The sequence below is a fragment of the Misgurnus anguillicaudatus genome, chromosome 13 (genome assembly GCF_027580225.2).
Source record: "Misgurnus anguillicaudatus chromosome 13, ASM2758022v2, whole genome shotgun sequence".
Taxonomy (NCBI): Eukaryota; Metazoa; Chordata; class Actinopteri; order Cypriniformes; family Cobitidae; genus Misgurnus; species Misgurnus anguillicaudatus.
The window spans coordinates 2,691,222-2,716,308 of record NC_073349.2 but is presented as its reverse complement, the minus strand read 5'-3'; the positions used below and the strand labels follow the sequence as shown (position 1 = coordinate 2,716,308).

The 25,087-nt window shown below is 39.4% G+C and overlaps 1 protein-coding gene across 1 annotated transcript in view; it reads left to right on the top strand.

The window, feature by feature from the left end:
- LOC129431383 (NACHT, LRR and PYD domains-containing protein 12-like) overlaps nucleotides 1–24,112 on the top strand; it is a 62,489-nt gene extending 38,377 nt beyond the window's left edge. Inside the window, exons 4-9 of the mRNA XM_073874828.1 lie at nucleotides 34–186; nucleotides 426–482; nucleotides 2,583–2,756; nucleotides 3,093–3,266; nucleotides 8,042–8,088; nucleotides 23,408–24,112. Of these exons, the coding sequence (XP_073730929.1) occupies nucleotides 34–186; nucleotides 426–482; nucleotides 2,583–2,756; nucleotides 3,093–3,266; nucleotides 8,042–8,088; nucleotides 23,408–23,982 (1,180 nt within the window). The 3' untranslated portion in view covers nucleotides 23,983–24,112. The remainder of the gene's footprint in view (nucleotides 1–33; nucleotides 187–425; nucleotides 483–2,582; nucleotides 2,757–3,092; nucleotides 3,267–8,041; nucleotides 8,089–23,407) is intronic.
- Nucleotides 24,113–25,087: the final 975 nt, after the last annotated feature.

Genomic DNA, 25,087 nt, shown 5'->3' with positions numbered 1-25,087 from the left:
TTTGCATCTGAACTTTTGTCTTTTACACTGTAGATTTGAAAGCTGTAGTCTCACTGATGAATGCTGTGAAAGTTTGGCTGCAGCTCTAGAGTCATTCAACTCCCCCCTGAGAGAGCTGGACCTGAGTTATAATAACCTTAAGGATTCCAGAGTCCACAATCGACCCTATCAGATGGGAATTCTGAGGTTTGGGAGTTTTCATCACAAAATATGTAGGCACTGACACAATATAATGTATATGTAAATCAGAATCTACCACTCTTTTAAAATATGGCGGATAAGCTCTTGACGGTCTAGAACCTGAATAAAAAGTAAATACTGTTTCTACACTAATTAGAGATGTGTGTGTTGTTCCTGACTCTGTTTGTTTTGGAATGCAATGATTGTGATGATGCAATGTAGTTTTTGTACTTTGTTCTTTATAGACTGAAGCTGCTCTTTGATGGACTGAACAATCCAAACTGTAAACTGGAGATTCTGAGGTAGTTCAATAAAAAGTAGCCAAAGATGAGATTAGGTAAAAGGAACAAGGTTTCAGACTAATAAGAAAATACCAACTCAATTTGAGCAATTTGGTTGTAATAAAAGCCAAACAAAAAGTAGTGCTGGGCGATATACTGTATGCAGTAAACTAGTTTGAATTACACACATGTTATAAATGGTTGGCTAAGAACGTTTCTAAAACTTAGAGTCTATTTTTAAGTAAATATATTTCAATAGATCAAAGGAAATTTGAATCCCTAGTTAAAAATGCTGGACTCTTGGCATGAGCCACTTCTTAATGGTCATAGACGAACAAAAAACAATGGAATGATATGCTTGATCATATGGCATCCCTGCGCTTACTTACAGTACTGAATATGAGTCAAAACATTATGAGCAGTCACAGGTGAAGTAAATATTGTTGATCATCTTCTAACAATGCCACATATTAAGGTCTGGGCAATCATGTAATTAACAAATAATCAGATTTCTTCACATCTGTAGGATGTGCTGGATTAACAAATTCAAACTACAGCATATACAGGATTTGAATGATGTGCTGGATTAACAAATTCAAACTACAGCATATACAGGATTTGAATGATCTGTTGCAAACATTGTGGTGACAGATACCACAGGGCACCTTAAGGCAGGGGTGTCAAACTCATTTTAGGCTGAGGGCCGGATGGTAAATAACGCCACAAAGTGAGGGCCGGATAATTTTTTTAAACCTTAGTGTGCTGGTAATTGTCTTAAAATTAACTAAACAAACCAATTCATTAGTTTGTTTAGCAAGAAAACCAGAGAAACACACAGCTCTGTGAAAACTACATTTCATAAGTCACACTCATTTTGTACATATTATACACACAAATTTACATCTGTACAAAACCCACTGGCCTTAGGTTGAAAAGCTTTAATTTAACTTCTTTTGCCTTAATGCCAAATTTTTTTATAAACCATTCACTTTTCTTTGTAATGAGAACAGTCATTTAGAAAATGAAAATGCTAGATGGGGCAGTGGCCCAAAAGCAAAAAGGGCACTTTGGGGGGTGGTACTATTATTATGGTTTTAATGAAGTATTATAAATATGATGTGTTATATTACTAGCATCAACTTAAGTGATTATAATGGGAAATATAATAACAAGAATTAAAGTCTGCTAACCATTCAATATGATTTACCTGTTGGCTTGATGGAGCTTTGAATCCATGTTTGCAATGTTGAACTGCCTTTAGCAGCCTCTCTTTCCGTTCTCTGTCGTTATTTTGTGAAGGCATTGGTGTTTTTTGTATTTTTTTACTCAGAGTGTGCCAACAACAGCAAATTTAGTGTTTATATTAACTTAGATCTGATCGGGAACATTAAATTGATAAGACAAGCATTGTAACGTTAATACCTAGAATGTGGATGTTTTGTTGTTGTTGTTGTTTGCTTGCTAAGTTGTTAGCACTTTTAGAACACCGACAGCAAATCATTACCGGAAGAAATACATAAACAAACTTACAAATTACTAAGTCTGCGGTTTAACAACTGATATAATGTAATTAATCTACCTGTTAATGCAACGAACTTCGGAAACTGTCGTCTTCGCTCTCCAGGCAGAGAGTGGACACAGAGATGCTGCGGAGCGGGCGGGAAAACACAAAGTGGATAGCCGGAATCAGTGGATCTTTAGCGGAGCGGTAACAATAAAACGGCAAGATTTTTGGGCACCGTGTTTAGTCTATGTTCCGCGTTTTGCTGCTTTCCGCAAGTCTCTCATATTAAAAAACGAACTAGTCACCCGCCTGAAAGGGTTTTTAAAATATGTATTTAATATTTAATAAAACTGTATAAATCATCATGCGGGCCGGATTGGACACCCCTGCCTTAAGTGGTCTTGTAGGATCCATACCTTGGCACATTGGCACTGTTTTGGTAGCACACAGAAGACCAGCAGCATATTGGGCAGGTGGTGGTCATAATGTTTTGGCTCATCAGTGTACATTGTGTAGGGGGTTTCTCAGGTTAAGTTGAAACAAATTTGGTTGTAACAAACATAAGTGAATAAATAAGAGTTATGTGGTCATTTTCAATGTTATATTCTTCTGTTTAGATTGTCCAGCTGTAATCTCACTTATCATTCCTGTGAAGGCTTGGCTTCAGCCCTAAAATCCTCAAACTCTTCTCTGAAAGAACTGGACTTGAGTAACAATGACCTGTGGGATTCAGGAGTGAAGCTCATCTCTGAAGGACTGACGAGCCCAAAATGTCAACTGGAGATACTGAGGTATTTCAGGACATTTACTTCTCTGCCTTTTTCTGTGTTTTACTGAATCTCCTGTGAATCTATGAAGTCTCCTAAGATTTAAGTTGGTGGTTTTGTCAGTACTGTTTCTGTAGCTTAATTGGTAGAGCATTGCGTTAGAAGCGCAAAACGTATTTGGTTTGGTCCCCAGTAAGCACACATACTGATCAAATGTATAACTTGAATGTACTGTGGATTACTTTGTCATCTGCATGAATATTAAAATAAATAAGATCTATATTGCACAAAACCATATTACAAAATTCCTCTCTGTTTTGTTTCAGAGTGTTTTATATAATGCTGTCTGTGTTTTTGCAGGTTATCTGGCTGTATGGTAACAGAGGAAGGTTGCAGTGCTCTTGCTTTAGCTTTAAGATCAAATCCATCACACATGAGAGAGTTGGATCTTAGCTACAATCACCCAGGAGATTCAGGAATAAAGCTGCTCTCTGATCTGTTGGAGGATTCACACTGTAAGCTGGAGATACTCAAGTACGTAGGTGCATTTTAAAACAGAGTTCATGTGTTTTTGACTTCTATTATTAAGAAGGTAAACATGTTCGGCACCATCTTGTATACTGTCAGTCAAGCTGTCCCTTTATAACCATGCCTACTCGAACCCAGCTGTAGCGGGATTCAAACCTGTGATTGGTCCAGAATGGTATTCGGGCAAGGAGGCTAAAGGGCATTTCTTCTTGGGAGTGAGGCTTAGGGCACACTCACACTATACAAATGTCTTGGTTATGTATGTAACCTTCGTTCCATGAGGGAGAGAACGAGACATTTTGTGGATGAAGTGACACTAGGGGTTCGACCTTGGGAGACCAATCACTCTGATTCTCTATGTAATAAGCCAACTTGGCAAAAGAAGTACTAATGAAATGTCCATACCGTGACTCCGCCCAGAGCACCGGATATAAAAGGCCTGGTAGGGACTGGAGCCAATCCAAAGACCAGCAGGTCAGCGGGCAGTCAACATTGTGCCATGAGAGACACAATGTCTGGTTCCCTTGATGACAGACTACCTAATTCGAAGTTTAAATCCATTGTCATAAGGAGGCAAAAACAGCATTAAAGTTCAGTAGTAAGGACACAATCACACAGAATGAGTCAAATCGTCGCTGTCGGGAGGAATCTGCGTATCTCCAAAAGCATTATTTTTCAGGAAATTAAAAAACGCCATATTTTTTAAGTTGTTAAACATTGTATCGTTAAAGTTTTTATTATGCCTTATATTGCTCGCATACTTACCTTCGTGGCTCACAGGCTTCCTTCTGCACAGAAGCATTAGAGCTATCGAGTTTTAATAAATGTACTCAAACCTAACTTTTTCCCTTGTTAGTGTCTAACAAACAGACTTATTATATTAATTAAACAGCCCTTTTTTCTCCAATAAATAAAAACTTTTACTTGTGTTTTACATGCACAAAATAATTTAATGGTGGTATCCAAAACATTCAATTTAATTCAAGTGTTATATTAGATACATTTTAAAACTTCAGTGCACATGTATGATAAGCCTAGTAATACATAAATATTTAAAATACATCAATAACTGATATCATAGATTAACACAGACTTTATTAAGCCCATTACTGTGTGTATTTGTGTTTGTGAGTTTGTGACTGTGTTGTTGTCTGTGGTGGAGTTTCAAAGTTGGTGACTCAGATGGGGACGCCAGTCATCAGAATGGTTGATTTTCAAGTTCATCGTTCCATTGTTGTTGTAACTGACAGAGTTCCTTTAAGGACACAAGCAAGGTTGCTGCAAAAAAAAAAATTATAAAGGACAAACGATCATTTCCCTACGTTATATAAGGCATGTTTACGTATAATAGCGAGCAAAAAAAACAGTTAGCTTGCATAATGATTCATGACTGCAATGGCTGAACTAGCGGGGTCAAGATTTGTTTAAGCCCCACGAAAATCATGTTAGATATCTCACCAAACATGATGACAAAACCGATGCATAGTGGCTAACTAAGTCAACAGCAGGCAATTTGTGCTTTAAATTGACTTCAGAAACGTGAATAGCGTAAAGAAAAATCTAGCAGCCTCAGAAACGATACATTAGACTTTAGCACTACCATTTCGAAATAAAACTGTCATACATAATATAAAAACTGTTATTATATAATTCATATAACTGAAACATAAATAACCAGTGTTTTGAGGACATTTACCTCAGTGGACGTGTTGCTCGACGAGGATTTCGTTGCGATTTTCAATCTTGAAGAGAAATATGCAGCGAAGCTCTCCCGCGGAGTGAAGAAGAGGTGAAGTTACGAGGTTTCTCAGACAGTTGAAATGTCCAATCTTAATGAGTTAAGAGGTTTGCGCTCAAGCTTTTTCAGGACTTTAGATTGGTTAATAAATTTTAAAAGTAACAGACCCACGTGGGGACTGACCAATAGCATCGATTTGTGAAAAAATATGAAATTGACAAAATTTGGACATACGAGGTTTCCGCCCGACAGCGACGTAATGTAAACAAAGTACAAACTAGAGATGAATTGGTAAAAAAAAACTCATCACTATGACACTACCACACATTTTCAGTAATTTTCACTTTGTTTTATTTCACTGATTTTTAAATTCACTGAATTTAAAATTATTTACATGTACGTGCACTTTTGTTCGCATAAACATCAAATAAATAACATTAACATTAATCATGGCACATTTGGGGTCGTGAGATAAATGTTAATCCAGTTAAAATAAAACACAACTGAATAAATCAGATTTTCATATAAACACAGAAGAAATCAGCAAGACATCTGTCTGTATCTATGGTCTGTATGTTGTAGAAAATAGGGTGTACTTTAGGACACAGTAGCGGACGATGCTGATGAAGAAACAAACAGGGTAAAACGGAGCTTTAAACTCATCAGATCACATCATTTAATGGAAAATGAATAGAAAAGATAGATCTGTCTAATTAAATATTAAGTAAACGGGGTTCAGTACAACTAGAATGTTAACATTTGTGAACATTTTTTGGATTTAAATTCAGTCAGTTAAGTAAGTTACTGTCATCACAGTGGTACAGTGTTTTCCCTATATAACACAACTCCTTAACACTTCAGTTTAACAGTAACTAAAGTAATTTAGGCAGTGATGCTCGGCTGAGTCATTAGTTTACTTTTTGGCCGCACATCACCCGCTGCTAGTATCTCCCCCTTGCTACTCTTGCTTTCAGGTGTTATGGCATACGTCATCGCGTCGCTATATCATTGATATCATTATATGACATTTTTATCATGTAAAAAATTATACCGGTGTTATCGTGAACGGTATGATATGGCACACCCCTACGACCAGCTTACATCATCTTTTAAAAGCAACTCATATCCGATATCAACATTTTCACCAACTGAACACTTGGCAAAACAATTCAAGGTAGACGTACTGACTGGGAACAGCTTAAACCACCAAGGAAGTAAAACGTTGCAATATGCATTAGACAAAAATTATTATACAATGTTTAAATACAAGATATATTTAAGAGAATAAATTCACCCCCTTTACTTCTGTAACAAAACATAAAACTTCAGCATTACTCCACTAAGCTGTCGTCACCCATTTCGCTGCAAGTCATGTGATCACGTGTAGTGTCCACCTGAGTTGACGTCATTGACCAACGTCACTTTATCAATAACGTACGGCACTTCTTGAGACGGAAATATCCAGTCTCTTCATTTACATTGTGGATGCGAATGCATGTATCCAATTCATATCTGATTTTTTCTGGGTTTTTTTGTCATATCCGATCTGTTCCAACATGTGGAAAAAAATGTGTTACTTCAAACATGCAATGTATAAGCAGCCTTTAAGACACCATTAATGTGAACTAAAATATGATTGAAATGTATTTAAAAAATCTATTTATGTACCAGATGTAGTAAATGTACACTATGGAAGTGTACTTCATTTTCACCTGGGAATTTACTTATTTTGCAACTGTTTACTATGTCTTGTGCTAAGAAGTGAATTTAGGAGGGTTGTCATGCACTTAGAGGGTTTTGCAGCAAAAGGCAGTCAAATTGGTTAAATACCAATGACTAAAGTGAGATTTGTGAAAATAAGGTTTTTAAATTAAGGAGTAATAATCTTTTCATTGCCATTAAACAGAAATTACTGAACCTAAATATAAGAGGCTGATAAAAACAAGAAAACATGTCAGATGCACATGTCAGAGGATTTTGCATCTGATTTATTTATGTTTTTTTTTTTTTTGTCGCTGCCCGATGAAACTCACGTTTGTCCAAAACGGTTACTTTTCAGGAAGTGAAAAAAACACAGTATATCAAAAGCAGTTGAATGTAGTGTTGTCATACTTGGTACGGCATCTTTACATGTAACCATATTCTTGCCAGTGTAATAATATAATCCACATTTGACCAAAATTGAGTTTAAATGAACGGTGGTCGATACGCGTTCTTCCGATCATTAATTAGAATGGCCAAGTCGCGTTTTATATTGACAGATGAATACGCTCAGTTTAAATAGCCTATGCCTTAGTTAAATACGCTTACTTTATTTAATATTAATTATAAATTTATTAAATGTCTCTTGCAAACTATGAAGGGACAATGAATCAATACACTGACATGGTAATGCTAGACAGCAGTGGCGTCAGTTTGTGTTGAAAAGTGGTGGGGACAAAAGATTAGATAAAAAACATTACTGCAGGATAAGAAAAATATTGAATAACGGCAAAATCAAAAATGGGCATAGCGTAGGCCAGTCAACAACACGAAAATACTCGGCAAAAACCCTCAACAATGTCGACTGCACACATGTAACAGTCCCTGCAACACCAGCTCAACCGAACAGTGCCAAAGTACAGTAGAAAACAGCAGCGCGTTTAGTCAATGATTACAATGAATTTCATTACATATGTAAAAGAAAACCCACCATAACAACGCAACATATGTATTCGGCTATATCCAGTGCTGAGCTTCCATAAAACTTTACGAGACCGGCGAGACGCTTCACAGGTGGGAGATATGCGGCGTGATTTACACTTTGACACCAAATGGATATACGTGAAAATCAGATGACATGATTTCACAACTTTTCATTGGCCATTTAGGTATGTGAAGCATACTGTATACGGAAATGAACCTGGACGTTCAATCCGTCGAAAAAATCTCAAAATTGGCAAAATGGACATGGTTTTCATCGGACAGCGACGTTTTGTGTATGCTGCATGTTCATATACAATTTTCATCAAGCATCAGCAAAATGTGACTTCTTGTTTTATAGTGTGGCTCATGCTGGAGAGATCATGATCACAGCAGGACCACGCAAGTGTAAGTGTACACAGACAGAGACAAGGTCACGGACATGCACGCACACACTCACACATGTTCACACAAACACAGTCAGGCATACATGGTTTATGGGGACATTTCTATTAGCGCAATGCATTTTATACTGTACAAACTGTTATATTCTATTTCCCTAACCTACCCCAGTCCCTAACCCCAATGTCACAAAAACCTGTTGACAGTCTTTAATCTATGAAAAACTACAATTTAGTTTGTTTTTTAGTGTTTCAGTTTATGGTGACACTTCCTGTGTCCCCGTAAACCAGGGCTAGTCAACTGGCGGCCCGCAGGCCAAATGCGGCCCACCAATCATCTTTATCCGGCCCGCCGGTCACCTTTGGCCATTTCTCAAACGGAAGGCTGCAGCCTCCGGAGGTCACATATGCAGACTGAATACGTCATCAAATTTAAGTCAACTGAGCATTACATTCACAAATCATAAGCATATTACAACAATTTACGATTAACTAAGAATAATAGTAAATTTTATAATTGTTAAAATTCTGAAATAAGACTTAATGATGTATGCAGCCTGGAAATGCGACCTCCGGAGGCTGCAGCCTTATTGAGAAACGTCTATAGTCTGATTTAAATTCAGCGTGGTTACTTTTACCTTTCCACTGTACAAGACAACACAGAAAGGGGCTGAGTGGGGTGCCAACCATCTGCAGGTGCGTAATTATCTGATCCAATTCGAGCTTTGGATGCATTACACCACACACCACATGTGACGCGGCGACCGGAAGTGATGTATTTCAGTGTGTTTCACTGTGTGCGAAGTTAAAATTATGAATTATTTTTTTGTTTTACTTTATCAGTAACACTTGAATACTGTAATTACTGGTAAGTAAATTATTAACTATACATATATTCGTAGATTAAAGGTTCTCTCCCATGACAGATTTACGATTAAACTACATTTTCATTACGACTGCCACTAGGCGAACTCCCGACACTTATATCTGTATGTAATGTACAATGAAAAATGCTGTTTAGCTATATATCTATAAAATATTAAAAAAGAAAACATGTAGTGCAATTTTAGTCATTAGGAGAATTTTTGTGAATACTTGACATGTAACAATTAATGAAAGTGAAACAGTTATAAACTAAATATGTTTAAGAGTGTTGATCTTTTACACTTTTACTATTAACATTTGGCTCTTACATGTTAAACCGCAATTGTTTTTAAATATTAATAAAGAAAATATGAATTTTCAGTAATTAAAAGGCTTTTAAATTTCATTTTTTTAAAATGCATGTTTTAATATGTTTTTTTTTAAATATACTACAACAAAAGTAACAAAAACGACAACAACACACACACATATATGGTAAAAATAAAACATATATCAAAAGTAAAAATAGGGGTAAAAGTTTGGCCCGCGTCATATTTACAATTTTAAAATCTGGCCACGGAAGAAGAGTAGTTGAAGACCCCTGCCGTAAACCATGTTTATAGCATAGTTAACATGTCATTATACACTATTCATTCACTATTCACACACACACACACACTCACACTCACACTTTGTATTGTATACTGAACAAACTGTGCATTCTATTCTACTAACCTACCCCAGTCCCCAGTCACAAAAACAAGTCTTTATGAAAAAGTACTATATAGTATGTTTTGTAGCTGTTCAGTTTATGGGGACACTTCCTTAAACCATGTTTATAGCATAGTAAACATGTCACTATTCATGTCCACATAAAGCACATATACCAGCCCACACCAGTGATGATAATAACGCCGTTATAAATAAACAGCGTTACTAACTGCGTTATTTTTTTCCTTACCGAGTAATCAAATAAATTACTTTTCCCCCCATTATAATGCCGTTACTGACAATAAATGCTGCGCGTTACTATAATTAATCTCACTAAAGCGATTTTCACCAGAGTATGTTCTCTCATCCAGACAGGCTATGTGTTTCTATAGTGTGTGTATGTGTGTGTGTGTGTGTGTGTGTGTGTGTGTGTGTGTGTGTGTGTGTGTGTGTGTGTGTGTGTGTGTGTGTGTGTGTGTGTGTGTGTGTGTGCGTGTTTGTGTGTGTGTGTGTGTGTGTGTGTGTTAAAGGGGGTGGGACAACTACATAACCGATGATGATTGGCTTAATTTCCATCGTTAGCCAACCAGAGGCAGACAGAGTTCATACACAAACACATGCACAGTCTGAGAAGTGCAGTGCAGTGTTGCCAACTTGGTGACTTTGTCACTAGATTTAGCAACTTTATAAACCCCTTTAGCGACAAATCTAGCGATCTTTTCTGGCGTGGTTGGAGACTGATGCGGGAGCATGTATCGCTCTCTCTTCTCAACGAGCAGCGGATGCTGCTGCTAGCCACTCACAGGCAGCTGTCCTCGCCCTGCAGTCCGTTCGAGTCCCACACACCCGCAACGACAGCGCGATGACAAGTACATCAAACTCAAAGGTAGCAGTCGCAAATACAAAGTATAATAAGCACTTCTTTTCCACCGTTGAGGTAAAACGCAAGAATGTTTATGTAATGTGCATCTTATGCAGAGTAGGAAAGAGCCTCTTCATGTCTGCAATTCTGATCTAATAAAGCACCTCACATCTTCACATGCTGCCACAAAATTAGTGGTTTCTCTTTAAGCTAGGCGTACACGGTGCGAATTCTGACTGTCGGAACGTCGTGAGCTCTCACACACGACACGAGTGAGTTAATGCAAAAATAATTCGGACCCAGTCACACACGACAAGATTTAAGACTTGACGAATTCTGACGTAAGCATTTTTGCACCTGTGAGGATGAAGTAGGCTACCTTTCGTTGTGGCAGAATGTACAAAAATAAAACAAGAAGAATACGGTAAAGATATTGGCGTAAGTGCAGAAAACAGCCTGGAATTTCTGTTCTTTTGTATTTCTGTTTATGGATTCCGAAATTGCAATATAGGTCTAGTGCTGTGGCGGTGAAGGAATTTCTCTGGCAGTGATTTTTCGTGCTAGCGCATATGCAGTTTTACTTAATATATCATGTTTGTAGTGCCAAGTAAATATCTATATTGCTATTATTAATGTTACATATATTGTTGCTTTTTTAAATATGAGCGTTTAAAAAAAAAATTCAGTGGGCCTATTTATTTATTTGTACATGCAGAATGAGGAGCAATGAGGTAAAACGCAAGGTAAGCTAACATTACACGTCTTTCACTTTATAATTAAATTATTAACCCAATACATCTACAGCCAAATATTAATTAGTAAAATGAAAATAATTTAATTTAATATAAAGCACATTGTCTAGGCTTGTTAAGTGCAAATGTACGGACCCTCGGTCAGTGCCGTGTCTTAAAGAGCCCCTTTCATGGATTTCAACTTTTTAACTCTAGTTACAGTATAATGTAGCAGTTTTGAGCATAAAAGGGATGTGCAGAGTTACAAAGCTCACAGTCCAATTTAAAGGAAGATATTCCCTTTAACCGAAGGCATTTTTAATGTACTACGTAAACGCCTGAGATGTAGTTCTACAGTTATTTCCGTGACCTGATGACGTGGACGTGGCATTTGAATAATGCCCGCCCACTAACTGCTTATACCCGCCCACTTGCTGTTATCAAAGAGACCTGATTTGTTAGCTAGGCCCAAGTCTGTTTGCTATTGCGGAGTTATTGATTTCAGTATGTCTAGAAGAAGCTGTTTTTTATGTGAGGGTAAAATAATAATGTACAGTATGAAGAGTAAGTTAAATAGTGGTTACAGTTTATGCAATAAACAGTTGCAATGTAATTCCTTCGCACTGAAACCAGAAACTATATTTCTCCTCTCGTCATTTTTGGGATCACTGCTTCCTTAAACATGTAGAGCTTGAGGCTGGATTTGTGCAACGTTTGAACCTAAATGATTAATCTGTTCCTAATTTGTTGAAACCTAGCGCTTTAGGATCACAACCAGTATACATTAATATGTGTAGATTTATTAGTTGTGTACGATCGCGATGCTGTGGAAAACATAACAAATAGTTTAAAAAAATTTAATAAACTGACATCATATATGTGAGTTTTTCATGCGTATTTGTGCCATGTTGTTCAGTAAATCATACAAAACCATACAATGTTACAGTGTAATCGTTTCAAATCATGCAGTATTACATTGTAAACTTCAGAGGACTGTAAAATAGATTGTCTCCTGTGCTTGCACGTTAAATGAAGCCTGTTCACAAGCCTGCTGTATTTCTAAACTCAACCGCTGTTTAAACCTGTGTAGCTCTAATTCGACAAGCAAATGCATAAACAACGACAATACTATTGTTGGTGTATAAAACGAATGAAGCAGTTCTCGCTTATACAAACTCATTTGACAAGATCCGTGCCGCGGTAAAAGTGCGAGTAACTGTTAAGTGGAGAGAGACGGAGCTTCTATAAACCTCATAACACCTGTAACATTTATACTCTGTGCTGTTTCTCAATAACGTTGTTTCTAATTGAACATAGCGTGCTATGAAGACTTTAAAACCTTTCTTGCTTACGATGTTAGCGGCTGCTGTCCATGGGAATAGTGCTGAATTGGTAGACAGCGATCTTTCTGGATCCATATTTCAAACAGGCATGTATTCATACTTATTTATAGATAGATAGATTGTCTATTCAAAGAGAGTAAAAAATATTTTGTATTCGCTGCGCCTTTTTGGCAAGAAAGTATTTGGCTACTTTCATAATAAACTTGACGTTGTACAACAACAGTAGGCGCGAAATTATCTTGCACTTTGTGTTAAATCCCATGCGCGACACTCAGATAAATGTAGTGTGTTTACACGAGAGAGTTTGGTCTGCGCTGCGGAGAACGCGTGTATGGTATTTTATTTTAGGGCAGATGTTTGGTGTCTGGACATCGACTGTGTTTATTCTTATTATAAAGCACAAATGTTTGCCGTTATGCTTTTACACAGTGAAAGAGAGTAACAGGTTATTATGTGACAGACAACTAGTCCAGTTCTCTTCAGTACACAGCAGAGCTTCACCGAAAATGACAAGTTGCCACGATCAGACTGCTGCACCTGTGCTCTCACTTACTCTAAAGCCCCGCTGTGACATAAAGCGATTTTACATTACATATACTAAATATCTATTAAATATGCAGACACTTAAATGAAGAATTGTAATACACTGATTATTTATTCAGGGGGTTTATCTTTATTTCCGAATATGGAAAATTTACAGAGGTCTACATTTTTTGTGACCCTGTTGATTCAGCCATAACACATCCGAAGTGTAAAGTAAGGTGGTTACAAAATTAGCACTGTGAAGCATCCTTCTCAATTCGTCCTTGGGAAGGAGTTTCTGTTAGATTTGTTTATTTCTGCAAACTCTGAATCTGATTCAGACTCAAACTGCAAGGCAATACCGATGCAATAGCCTACTAGAGGGAGTTTACAGAGACAATTTTCTGTACACGCATGAGAAGCCGAAACCCCATAGACCTTTCTCACAGTAACCGGAAATACGTAATCGTCGTGAAAGCGGAGTTCCTGTCAGGCGTCAACACACTAGAAAAACACAAACCCGGGCAAGTTTAAAATGGATCAAAGAGTCTACACAACTTCGTTAACGGATTTGCCAAATATTACATTTGCTGATGTGACACGACTAATAGAGAAATCTTTTTCCATGAAGAATTTGTCTATAAATATCAAGGCAAGTAGAGAGCGAGTCTAACTGTTTCTGAACTGTTAACCTAAACAACACATTATTAGAGTGTCCACTTAAACATAATGTATGTATAGTAGATGATATAGACTACCTTACTAAAACATTATAGTCTGCTTTGTATGAAGCATTATGGTACCAATTACCTTCAATTACTGCCTATGGTTGTCCAAGTGAACGTCTTGTGTGTAGCAACAATAACGTTAGCCGGATGCTATCATCATCAGTTAACATTTTTGTCTGATAATGTCTGTGATCGTATGTTTGTGTGTCGGGGTGAACTCGTTCCAAGAAAAATGGGTAGAGACAGCATTTGGTTGCAAGCGGCGACCAGTGAGCCCTAAAATGTAGTCGTCTTAAGTGAAGTGTCTGCTGCATACATAAGTGCTCCCCTTTCTTATGGTGAAGTTAGGTCCTTAATCTCGCCGGACAGCCTGAATCCACTTCTGTCTAACTTCACCATCAACAGGGAATTAATGGAACAGATACGGCTTTTTACATTGCAATGACTGCGGAGGAAGTAGATTTCCGTGACGATTGCGTATTTACGGGCATAAATACAGAAGTTGTGAGAAAGGTCTATTATGGTAATGGACATTTTGAATGCTACAAGGATTAACCAATCACAATCGTTTAGAACCCCTGACCAATCAGAGTATACTTGGCGTTTGTGGGGGTGGGGCTTTGAAGAGACACGCGCTGCAATCAAGCGTTTTAGAGAGAGATGTTGCAAATATCTATTATAAGAATAATAATGCGTTTTTTGAACATTAATTCAAACAACAGTATTGTGGTAGACCACAACAATAAATGAAGAGTTTGGTTCCAAAACGCAATAAATCCATTTTGACAAATTTTGGTAAAAACGTGTTTTCTATACCAAGAAAGTGACAAGATGAAAACCACTATTTTCTGTTACAAACTTTCACATAGCATCTTTAGATTATAAAAACATAAAAAATTCAAATCTATAACTTGGTTTTCAAAGATTTATTATAAAAACGAATTATTTTTTCCACAAAATGCAATAAATCCATGACAGTTTTTTATTTCAAAATGCTATAAATCTTTTAAATCAATGTATAAATGTGCATTCATCTTTACCATTTATATTTATTTAGTTGAATAGTGGTATACAATGATTAAAAAATAAACATTAATGGCATTAACCAAAACACTTACTTTGTTATATTAAGAACACTGTCATATTGCTGCGTGTCACGACTCCTGGGTGATCTCAGCACTCATCGCTGCTCACTGTGGCTGCCAGAGACTTCTGCACTTTGTCAGAACGGTTTTCAGAGTTAAGTATCCGATTGGACCAGATCACCCAGCCGATCGGAGGGCAATCTCTTCCTACGCCTAGCGGAACTCTACCCAACGTTGATCGTGTGCCTCACGCGGCGACTCCTCCCACCTTCGATGGCGACCCCAACACCTGCCGGGCCTTCCTGCAGCAGTGTTCCCTAGTTTTCGCCCTCCAACCCCGGAGATTTGCCAGCGCTACGTCCAAGGTAGCATTTGTTTTGACTTTACTCACCGGGAGGGCGAGGGAATGGCTGCTTGGGGGGCCAAGGCCCCGTGCACGGCTTCATTTGAGGCTCTCGAGATGGAAATGCTGAGTCTTTTTGATCGATCACTCCGAGGCGACATGGAGGCAGCCGAGCAAGTGAGGCTACAACAACGAAGGTCGTCCGTAACGGATTACGCCATCTCATTTAAGACGCTAGCCATCACCAGTGGGTGGAATGATACGGCGCTTCGGGCCCAGTTCCTCGAGGGTCTCAACCCTTCCATCCAGGACGAAGTCACTGCACGGGATCCTCCTACATCTCTAGAGGCGGCGATCGAATTGGCGTTGAGAATCGAAACACGACACCATCAGCGTGAGCTCCGCCGGTCGTTTCGCCAAATCGCTGTTTCATCTGAGGAGTTGGCTTCATTATCATTGCTTGATGCAGAGGAACCTATGCAATTGGGTAAGCTCTGCCTTACCGCCGCTGAGAAACAGCGTCGAGTGGATTGTGTCTATACTGCGGTAAGGCGGGGCACATCGCCGCTTCATGTCCGGTAAAAGGTACTGCCCGCCGATGACCTCGGGAGTTTCGATGGGCATGTCATCTCTCAAACCTCCCGTAAACTGCACTTCTCCCTGTCATTGTGGTTTTTAATCAGTCTAACTTCCAGTCGCAGGCCTTGCTGGATTCTGGTGTGGAGGTGAGTTTTCTGGATGCCGGTTTGGCTGGATCCTGGGATATTCCTGCTATCCCTTTGACCTCTCCTCTCTCTGCCTGGACATTAAAGGGACAGCACATGGCTATGATCACCCATCGCACACCCCCTGTGAGTTTGTTTGTTTCTGGCAATCATCGTGAGGAAATTTAATTTTATTTGTTGGATTCATCCCAATCGCCAGTCATTTAGGGCATGACTGGCTGTCCAAACATAATCCTCACGTTGATTGGCAGAACAGTGTTGTCTTGTCTTGGAAGTCTTCGTGTCATGTTTCATGTCTTGGTCCAGCTTCTTCTGCTTCTTTGTGTTCTACTTTTCAGAATCCTGCTGCCGATCTCTCGGGGGTCCCGGCGGATTACTCTGATCTGCATCAAGTGTTCAGTGAGACATCCCTACCTCCTCACCGGTCATATGATTGTTCCCAGGTACTTTTCCGCCTAAGGGTCGAAGTTTTTCCCTTGCTAAACCAGAGAGAGAGGCTATGGATAAATACATAAATGAAGCACTTAATGCCGGTCTCATTCGTCGCTCATCGTCTCCAGCGGGTGCTGGGTTTTTCTTTGTTAAGAAGAAAGATGGGTCTCTTCGTCCGTGCATTGACTATAGAGGGCTTAATGACATTACTGTTAAGAATAAGTACCCCTTACCGTTAATGTCTTCAGCTTTCGAGTTATTACAGGGAGTATGCGTGTTTACCAAATTGGATCTGCACAATGCTTATCATTTGGTATGCATCAAAGAGGGCGATGAGTGAAAGACAGCCTTTAATACACCATCAGGACAATGGGAATACCGCGTTTTACCATTTGGGCTTTGTAACGCACCGGCTGTCTTCCAAACTATGGTAAATGAGGTTGTGGGAGACATGATTAATAAGTTTGTTTTTGTGTATCTTGATGACATTCTCATCTTTTCTCCATCCATGAAGATACACACCCAGCATGTTCGCCTAGTTTTACAACGGCTTTTAGAGAACCAGCTCTTTTTTAAGGCGGAGAAGTGCGAGTTCCACAAACAGTCGGTTTCGTCCTGGGTTTTGTTATTGCCGAGGGAGAGATTGGCCAGTACCCGACTCTCGTAAGGAGCTTCAGCGATTTTTGGGTTTCGCCAGTTTTTACCGGCGTTTCATCAGAAACTTTGGTCAGATCGCTAAACCCCTTACTGCTCTCACTTCCACTAAGCTGCATTTCCAATGGGATAGAGAGGCTCAGGAAGCCTTTGATAAGTTAAAGTCCTGTTTTATCTCTGCTCCGGTTCTCTCTATTCCTGATCCGGCTAATCAATTTATTGTGGAAGTAGATGCTTCTGATGTGGGAGTAGGCGCCGTTTTATCTCAGCGGTCTTCCATTGATGGGAAGGTGCACCCGTGTGCCTTTTTCTCTCACCGGTTAAACCCAGCGGAACGTAATTACGACATAGGGAATAGAGAACTGCTGGCGGTAAGACTCTGGGTGAGTGGCGTCACTGGTTGGAGGGAACCTCGGAACCCTTTCTGGTCTGGACGGATCATAAGAATCTTGAATATATCCGTTCGACCAGAAGATTAACAGCTAGACAGGCTTGCTGGGCACTTTTCTTTGAACGTTTTAACTTTTCCCTCTCGTACCGGCCTGGCTCTAAGAATACTAAACCTGATGCTCTCTCTCGTCTGTTCGATCGCTCCGAGTGCGAGCGGACCGAAACCATCCTCCCGGAGGGGAAGGTGGTTGGTGCCCTCGTCTGGGGAATCGAGCAGCAGGTGAGGGAGTCCGGCCGAGAGGGGGAAGTGCCGGAAGAGTGTCCAGCGGGTCGTCTATGGGTACCTGAGTGTTTACGTTCCGATGTCATCCGGTGGGGTCATGAATCCAGGTTTGTCGGCCATCCGGGAATTCGGAGGATGTTGGCTGCTATCGTCAACGTTTTTGGTGGTCTTCTATGGCCACGGACGTCAGACAGTTTGTATTAGCCTGTTCAGTCTGTGCTCGTAATAAAGCATCCAATCAACCCCCCGCTGGTCTGCTTAAATCTTTGCCCATCCCCTCCCGCCCCTGGTCACACATAGCCCTTGATTTTTTCACCGGGCTACCGGCGTCTGATGGTAACACTGTCGTTTTGACTGTGGTGGATCGTTTCTCTAAAGCGGTTCATTTCATTCCCTTACCTAAGCTCCCTTCTGCCAAAGAGATGGCTCAGGTTCTGATTAACCATGTTTTTTGGTTGCATAGTCTTCCGTCTGATGTGATTTCAGATAGGGGTCCTCAGTTTGTCTCTCGGTTTTGGCAGCAGTTTTGTAAGCTGGCTCCTCGTTTCATTGGGCCATACAGCATTATTAAGGTCATTAGTCCGGTAGCAGTTAAGCTTAAGTTACCACTTACTCTTGGTCGGGTTCACCCTGTTTTCCATGTATACAAGGTTAAACCTGTGATCTTTGCCTGCAAGAATTCTCCTGTCTCTGCCCCCAACCCCCCCGCCCCTCATCTAGTGGATGGTGCCCCTGTCTATACGGTTAGGAGGTTACTAGATGTTCGCCGCCGGGGCAGAGGTTTTCAGTATTTAGTGGACTGGGAGGGCTATGGATCGGAGGAGAGGTGTTGGGTTCCGGCTCGGGATATACTGGACCCCCAGTTCTGATCGAGGACTTTCGTCTGCGACAAGGTGAGCCCCCCTCAGGTCCGTCGTGTGCTGGTCATGGAGGGGGGGGGTACTGTCACGACTCCTGGGTGATCTGTGGTGTTAAACACTTTCTCACCCCTAAGACTCTAGAAATGGCGGTACATGCATTTGTAACCTCTCGCCTAGATTACTGCAACTCCTTATACTGTGGTATATCAAAAACTCAGGTCAGGCGTCTCCAGCTAGTTCAAAATGCTGCTGCAAGATTTCTGTCTAGTTCTCGTAAATATGAACACATCACTCCAATTCTCAAATCTTTACACTGGCTGCCGATCTCTCAAAGAATTGATTTTAAGATTTTACTTTTTGTCTATAAGTCTCTTCATAATACTGCTCCTCTATATTTATCTGAACTTCTTCATCTCTACACCCCTAGTAGACATCTTCGTTCTTCTGACCAGGCTATGCTAGTGGTCCCTCGTGTTCGGCTAAAGCGCAGAGGAGAGCGTGCCTTTTCTGTGGCTGGCCCGCGCTTATGGAACTCTCTGCCTTTAGAAATTAGGATGGCACCCACCGTCTCTAGTTTCAAGTCCCGGTTAAAGACCCATCTTTTCTCTCTAGCTTTTTAATGATTACCCAGGGGTTCATGTTTGTTCATTTTATGGTCTATTATTTCTTTTTTTTTTTATTGTGTATTTTATTATATTTTTCTGTCCGTGTTTTTTAACAGTCTATCTACCATTATTTTTTATCCTTGCTGCTATTATTCTTATTACTGTGTCTATGTGTGTGTGTGTAATGTCAGATGCACTGTAAAGCACTTTGGTCAGCCATGTGGCTGTTAAGAAATGTGCTATATAAATAAAGCTGAAGTTGAAGCTGAAGTATGTGTGCGTTTGTTTTTTACCGGTTGGTGATGGTTCCTCACGTGTGCACTTGCCCCTCCCGCTCGTTTCTGTAATCATTTGCCAGCTCTGTCTTGTTTCCTATCTCTATTTTTAGTCCTCTGTTCTGTTTCTCATCACGCGCTCATTGTCATGGTTGATCGTAGTCACGTGTCCAGTCCAGACAGTCGTTTGGTAGTTTCTGTCGCTCTTCTCTGCTCTTGTCTCAGGTCCTGTCGCCGACATTTGGATGCTTGCATCTGCCCGAGATCCTCAGCCGGTGTGTGACTGTTTTTTTGTCTTCATCTGAACTCTGTCCTTCTCCGGTGCAGCTGGGTTGCCTCGTCTTTAGGCAGAACACCAGCCTTTCCGGTTTTCTGAGGAGTTTCGTGCTGATTTGTGTGGATTACCTCTCCGTCGGAATCCCTGCCTTCAGTGAAGATCATTTCGCTGGATGCCGCGTGTGGTCTCCGTCACCTCCAGTGGACTGAGGATTATTGTGTTTTCTCTCATCTAACTTTCTCTTCTCTTCTGAATAAACATCCTTTCATTCGCATGAGACTCGACTCTGAGTTTTCCCTGACAGCTGCGGTTATACTTGACGTCGTCTCTTTACATTTTTCAAAGCGATCAGCTGTAAAATGTTTTGGTCCTGCTCGATTTTCGTTGACTTTGAGTAAAATAATGTAAAGTTTTTCATAAGATCCTCTGGGGTCAATGTGTTAGCATGAGAAGCTTGATGCTGTCGGGAGAACAAGCACCCGAGTGCCTCTCGCGGAAATTATTAGATGTTGATGGCTTACGTTTCTTTCCCGTCACAGAAAACCATCACAGTTTTATCAATGCATTTAAAGTATAATTTTGTTTTGTTTGTTGATCACGAAGTACAAAGTAGATGAGGAAAACTAGGACTCTGTGTACTCAGCGCGCCGCCATTGTTTGTTTACATTGCGTGACTGGTGGGCTGTATTTATTGCGTTCTGTAAAAAAGGAGGAGTGGCGTTTATCGCATTTTGGGAAAAAGGGAGAAAAGATGACAGAATAACACTGCGGATATTGGATTTTGCGTAAAATTAAGAATTTACTTTTAACTACTGACCTGATATAATACTGATTTTGGCAGTAACTCATTTTTTTCAAAAATGGCGTTTATCGCGTTTTGGAACCAAACTCTTCAAATATATAAACTTTTTTGTGGTCATTTTAGTGGCTCTTTAAAGTAAAAGTGAGCCAGCAGCATTTGTGCTCATGTAACTGCACAAAATAAATGCCATACAGAAGGCATTGCATATTAATATAGGGCATTTTCACAGTATGCCTATGTAAATGAATACATAGCAATACAAATATAGTATGAAAACAAATTAATTATTATTTAAATAGTTTCAGAGACATTTTTAGTTAGAGCCCGACCGATTTATCGTTTTGCCGATTTTATCGGCCGATATGAGCATGTCGCAGATATATCTATATCGGCGTATAAGCCGCAGATATGAAGCCGGTATGAACGTTCCTTACAGAACACATTAAATGCTTTTGAAAGATGTAAGTACTTGTTTGTCCAGCAGAGTGCGCCCTATTGGTTGCTAATGGCGACTCAGGTCACTCACTGTAGTGACATCAGCCAATCCCCCACCCCTTCCACTTCATTCAGTCTCTCAGTTCAGGTGGCGGGCGCGGCAGTCACGCGGTTTCTTCAATACATTTTACACCTGGTATTAAGACGCGCTTTGGTCGATTGGATTATAAGTGGACGAGAGAGACACATTCCTGTTTACATTTGGTGGTTTTAATCAGTCTTTTTTGTCCACTTGCGAGTTGTTTCAAACGCAAGCGGAAGAAATGACGCGAGGCGGCGAAAGGACGCGCTTAAACTGACGCGCAGTCTGTGGGAGTACAGCTGCTTGTGCTGTTACATGCTCATTTCAAAGCAATTGATTAAATAAGCTCGCGCAACTTTACACCCTTTCTTGAATAAAAGAGGCGGAGTCGCGGAGAGCAGACGCTTTAGTTTGATAAAAGTTTTAAGTCCCGGCAGAACACTGTGGGTTCGTGTTATAAAAAAGTTGTGCAGTACATTAAACATTAGCCTACATCAGTATGTTGTCAGTAATTCAAGCATTGTCGTCTTAACGGTAAGTTTTTAATTAATTTGTGAAGTCCATAACTTACTCTAAAACTAATAAACAATGACTTTATAAGTTTCCATTTTTTAAAATAAGCCCAATATAACATTATTCTCGTTAAAACTGACAATGGTTTAAGTTATATGTATTTTGTTTTGTTTGTGTTTTAAAGTTATTTATAATAAGTCAAATTTACTGTTTTGTGCACTTATATCAGAATCATTTTGGATAATAAAGTTTATTGTTAACTTGTAAAACACACCTGCCTATATTACATGTCTTTGTCATGTCATTTTAAGTGTTTGATCACCACATTTGTGGTGTGATCATAGAATGATCATTGCAAAAAGTATTTATATATAGTATATTCTGTTAATGTATATAGTGTATTCTATGTACAGTACTGTAGTAGTTATAATATACTGTAGTATATGTGTACTGTACTATAATATTCACATAATGAATATCGGCCGATATATCGTTATCGGTCTTTTTTTACTCTCTAATATCTGTATCGGCATCGGCCCCAAAAAATGCATATCGGTCGGGCTCTATTTTTAGTCATTAAAAATGTTTCATCATTTCAGAACAACCTAAGGCTACCATAACAACTTACATTGGGCTATATCATGTGTTCCTTTGGTCGAAAATATCTAAAAATATATATATATATGTGGGTAAAAAATACAGAACAAAAACGTTTAAGCTCACTTGTTAAAGCAGAAGCTCCATAATGTGGAAAACGTTGTCTCCATGTTTAATGTACTCTCTCAATAAATGCATATCTTATAGCCTACTAAACATGGACATTCCTTTGCTTTTTATCCTCTGTCGCGACAGCCCTTTTAATATCCATTCATTTATGAAACTGTACTACAGCGACTTTGGCACAGCTTGGATTACACAAAAATTGCAACATTCTTTGTATATCCTGTACTGTTTACACCAGTGGTCTCTGCACGGAGTCTAATAATTTTTTTTTCTATAATCAGAACAGCGGTATAGCCTAAAACAACTACGCTCTCTCCTGTTTCCACACACATTCAAAGCTGTGGCCGGACATAACAAAAACACGTATGACAGGTTTTTCAGGCAAAGAAGCTGATCAAGAGGTCGTCACTATTTGTCATGATGTCCGGTTACCGATGTGTGCGCGAAACATAGCCTGCTATAGAGAGTTGTCGTCCAGATTTGAGGTAGCAGTGCCACATTTGTCTTTCTTCTTCTGTGTTTTGTACATTCTGATTGGTCAACTTTAAGTGCTTTGCCAGATCGTCTCGTTCACCCGCACCAACACTACGAATTTATACCGACAGCTCCCGAACTTTTTTGACATGTTTAAAACTTATCGGGAGGTCGTAAGGTGCTCATAACCTGCTCGGCTCGGCTCGTAATTCCTCTCACGCGGTGCGAGCCACGACCATACGAGCATGAACGATTTGCTCCTGAAAAAAAATCGCATGCGAGCCCCTACGACAGCAAAAATCGCACCGTGTACGCCCGCCTTTAGTGTCCAATTCATTCATTTAACTAATTTTATATTGGGGGCATTCAGGTTATTTGAAATATTTGAACTTTTTTAAAGTAACGCAATAGTTACTTTGCCTGGTAATTAGTTACTTTTATAATGATGTAACGCAGTTACTAACTCAGTTACTATTTTTGAGAAGTAACTAGTACTAGTAACTATAACTAATTACTTTTTTTAAGTAACGTTGCCAACATTGGCCCAAATACACACAGTCATTTTTATGTTGTTAATGTCTTCTCTAATCTCTTTTTTGGTGTACAGATGCCTGTGATCTCACACTGGATCCAAACACAGTAAACCCTCATCTCCGTCTGTCTGAGGAGAACAAGAAGGTGACACGTTTGGAAAAGGAGCGAGAGTCATATCCCGATCATCCAGAGAGATTTGATTATTGGCCTCAGGTTATGTGTAAAGAGATTCTGACTGAACGCTGTTATTGGGAGGTTGAATGGAGCGGCTGTAAAGGTGTTGTTATATCAGTGATGGATAAAGAAATCAGCCGGAGAGGAGCAGATGATGGATGTAGATTTGGGTTTAATAAAAAGTCCTGGAGTCTTGACTGCTCCGATTACAGATTCACTGTTTGGCACAATAAAAACAGCACTGATGTCGACTCTCCTTTAACCGCTTCTAAAAGAGTGGGAGTGTATCTGGACTGTCCGGCCGGCACTCTGTCTTTCTACAGTGTTTTGAAGAAACTCACACACTTACACACATTTAACTTTACATTCACAAAACCTCTGTGTGCTGGATTCAGGATTTATACTGACTCCTCTGTGTCTCTGTGCTGTACTAAACAGCCTTCAAACAAGACACACAAGGGTCCAGTTTTATAAGTTTTGGAATTTGGTTAAAAAAGCAAGATGATGATTCTGCACTGAATGCATCAATTCTTATTTTTTTCCAGGAAAAAACATGTTTGGAGTATTTAAAAGACAAAACAAAACAAAATGCTTACACACACACACACACACACCTTGCACAAAAATATTTATTTATTCTTTTCATTTTATTTGTGTTTACACAAAAATGACAAATTTTCACATTTGTGTGGCACATGTGTATGTGTAAGGGAATTTACATTCATTCTACTACTTAACAAACAATCATCTAACAGTGTGCATGTTTTTGTGTATTTGGAGGGTATTGCATTGTTTGTCATTTTATTTTCATGTGTTTATGGACAACAGTCAAACAGTCTTGTTAATATTTTTGTGTTAGTATTGATGAGACGTTGAAGTTAAGGGAATTAACTTTGACTCAACCAGAAAATAATATATACAGCTATATATGTTATATATATATGAACCTGTGATTGGAAGGAGTAGTCTCTCCTCGTTGGGTTAACTAGCCTCCATACATCACCAACATTACAGTTTTTAATATACAAATTAGGGAAATCCCTAGTTTTGGAAGGAGGAGCACACTGAGCAGACGATCTGTCTAAATATGAGTCTAAAACACAATTGAAGTCTCCCCCTATAGACGGTTTCATCGGACGCACGTGATACACGTCTGGATCCGAACTTTACTTCCGGTTTCGTTTTTTTAATGGTCTGACTAGTTGCTAAACTGATCTCTTGAACAAATGCCTCGTCGAAAATAACAAATGTTTTGGTTTCCTAAGTAATCTATGTGTTGTTTTTTTGCTTGTTATATAAATAAACTACATTTAATGAACTTTGTTGTTATTTATTCTTAGCGGAGTTTACCGGAAGTTACGTGCGGACCGCGACAGCCGCTTGTTTATGTTGTTACTGCTTAAACGGTCTATAATTAGATTAGTAACATGGGAAAATCATTTTTGAAAAAAGCATGGATCATCAAAATTGATATTAGTAAATATAAACAAAAGTTATAGACATGGAAAATATTTCTCCCGCAACTATGATAAAACGTCCCTCTTTATCTGTAGTTGTAGACATGTTTAAAAGGAACCCC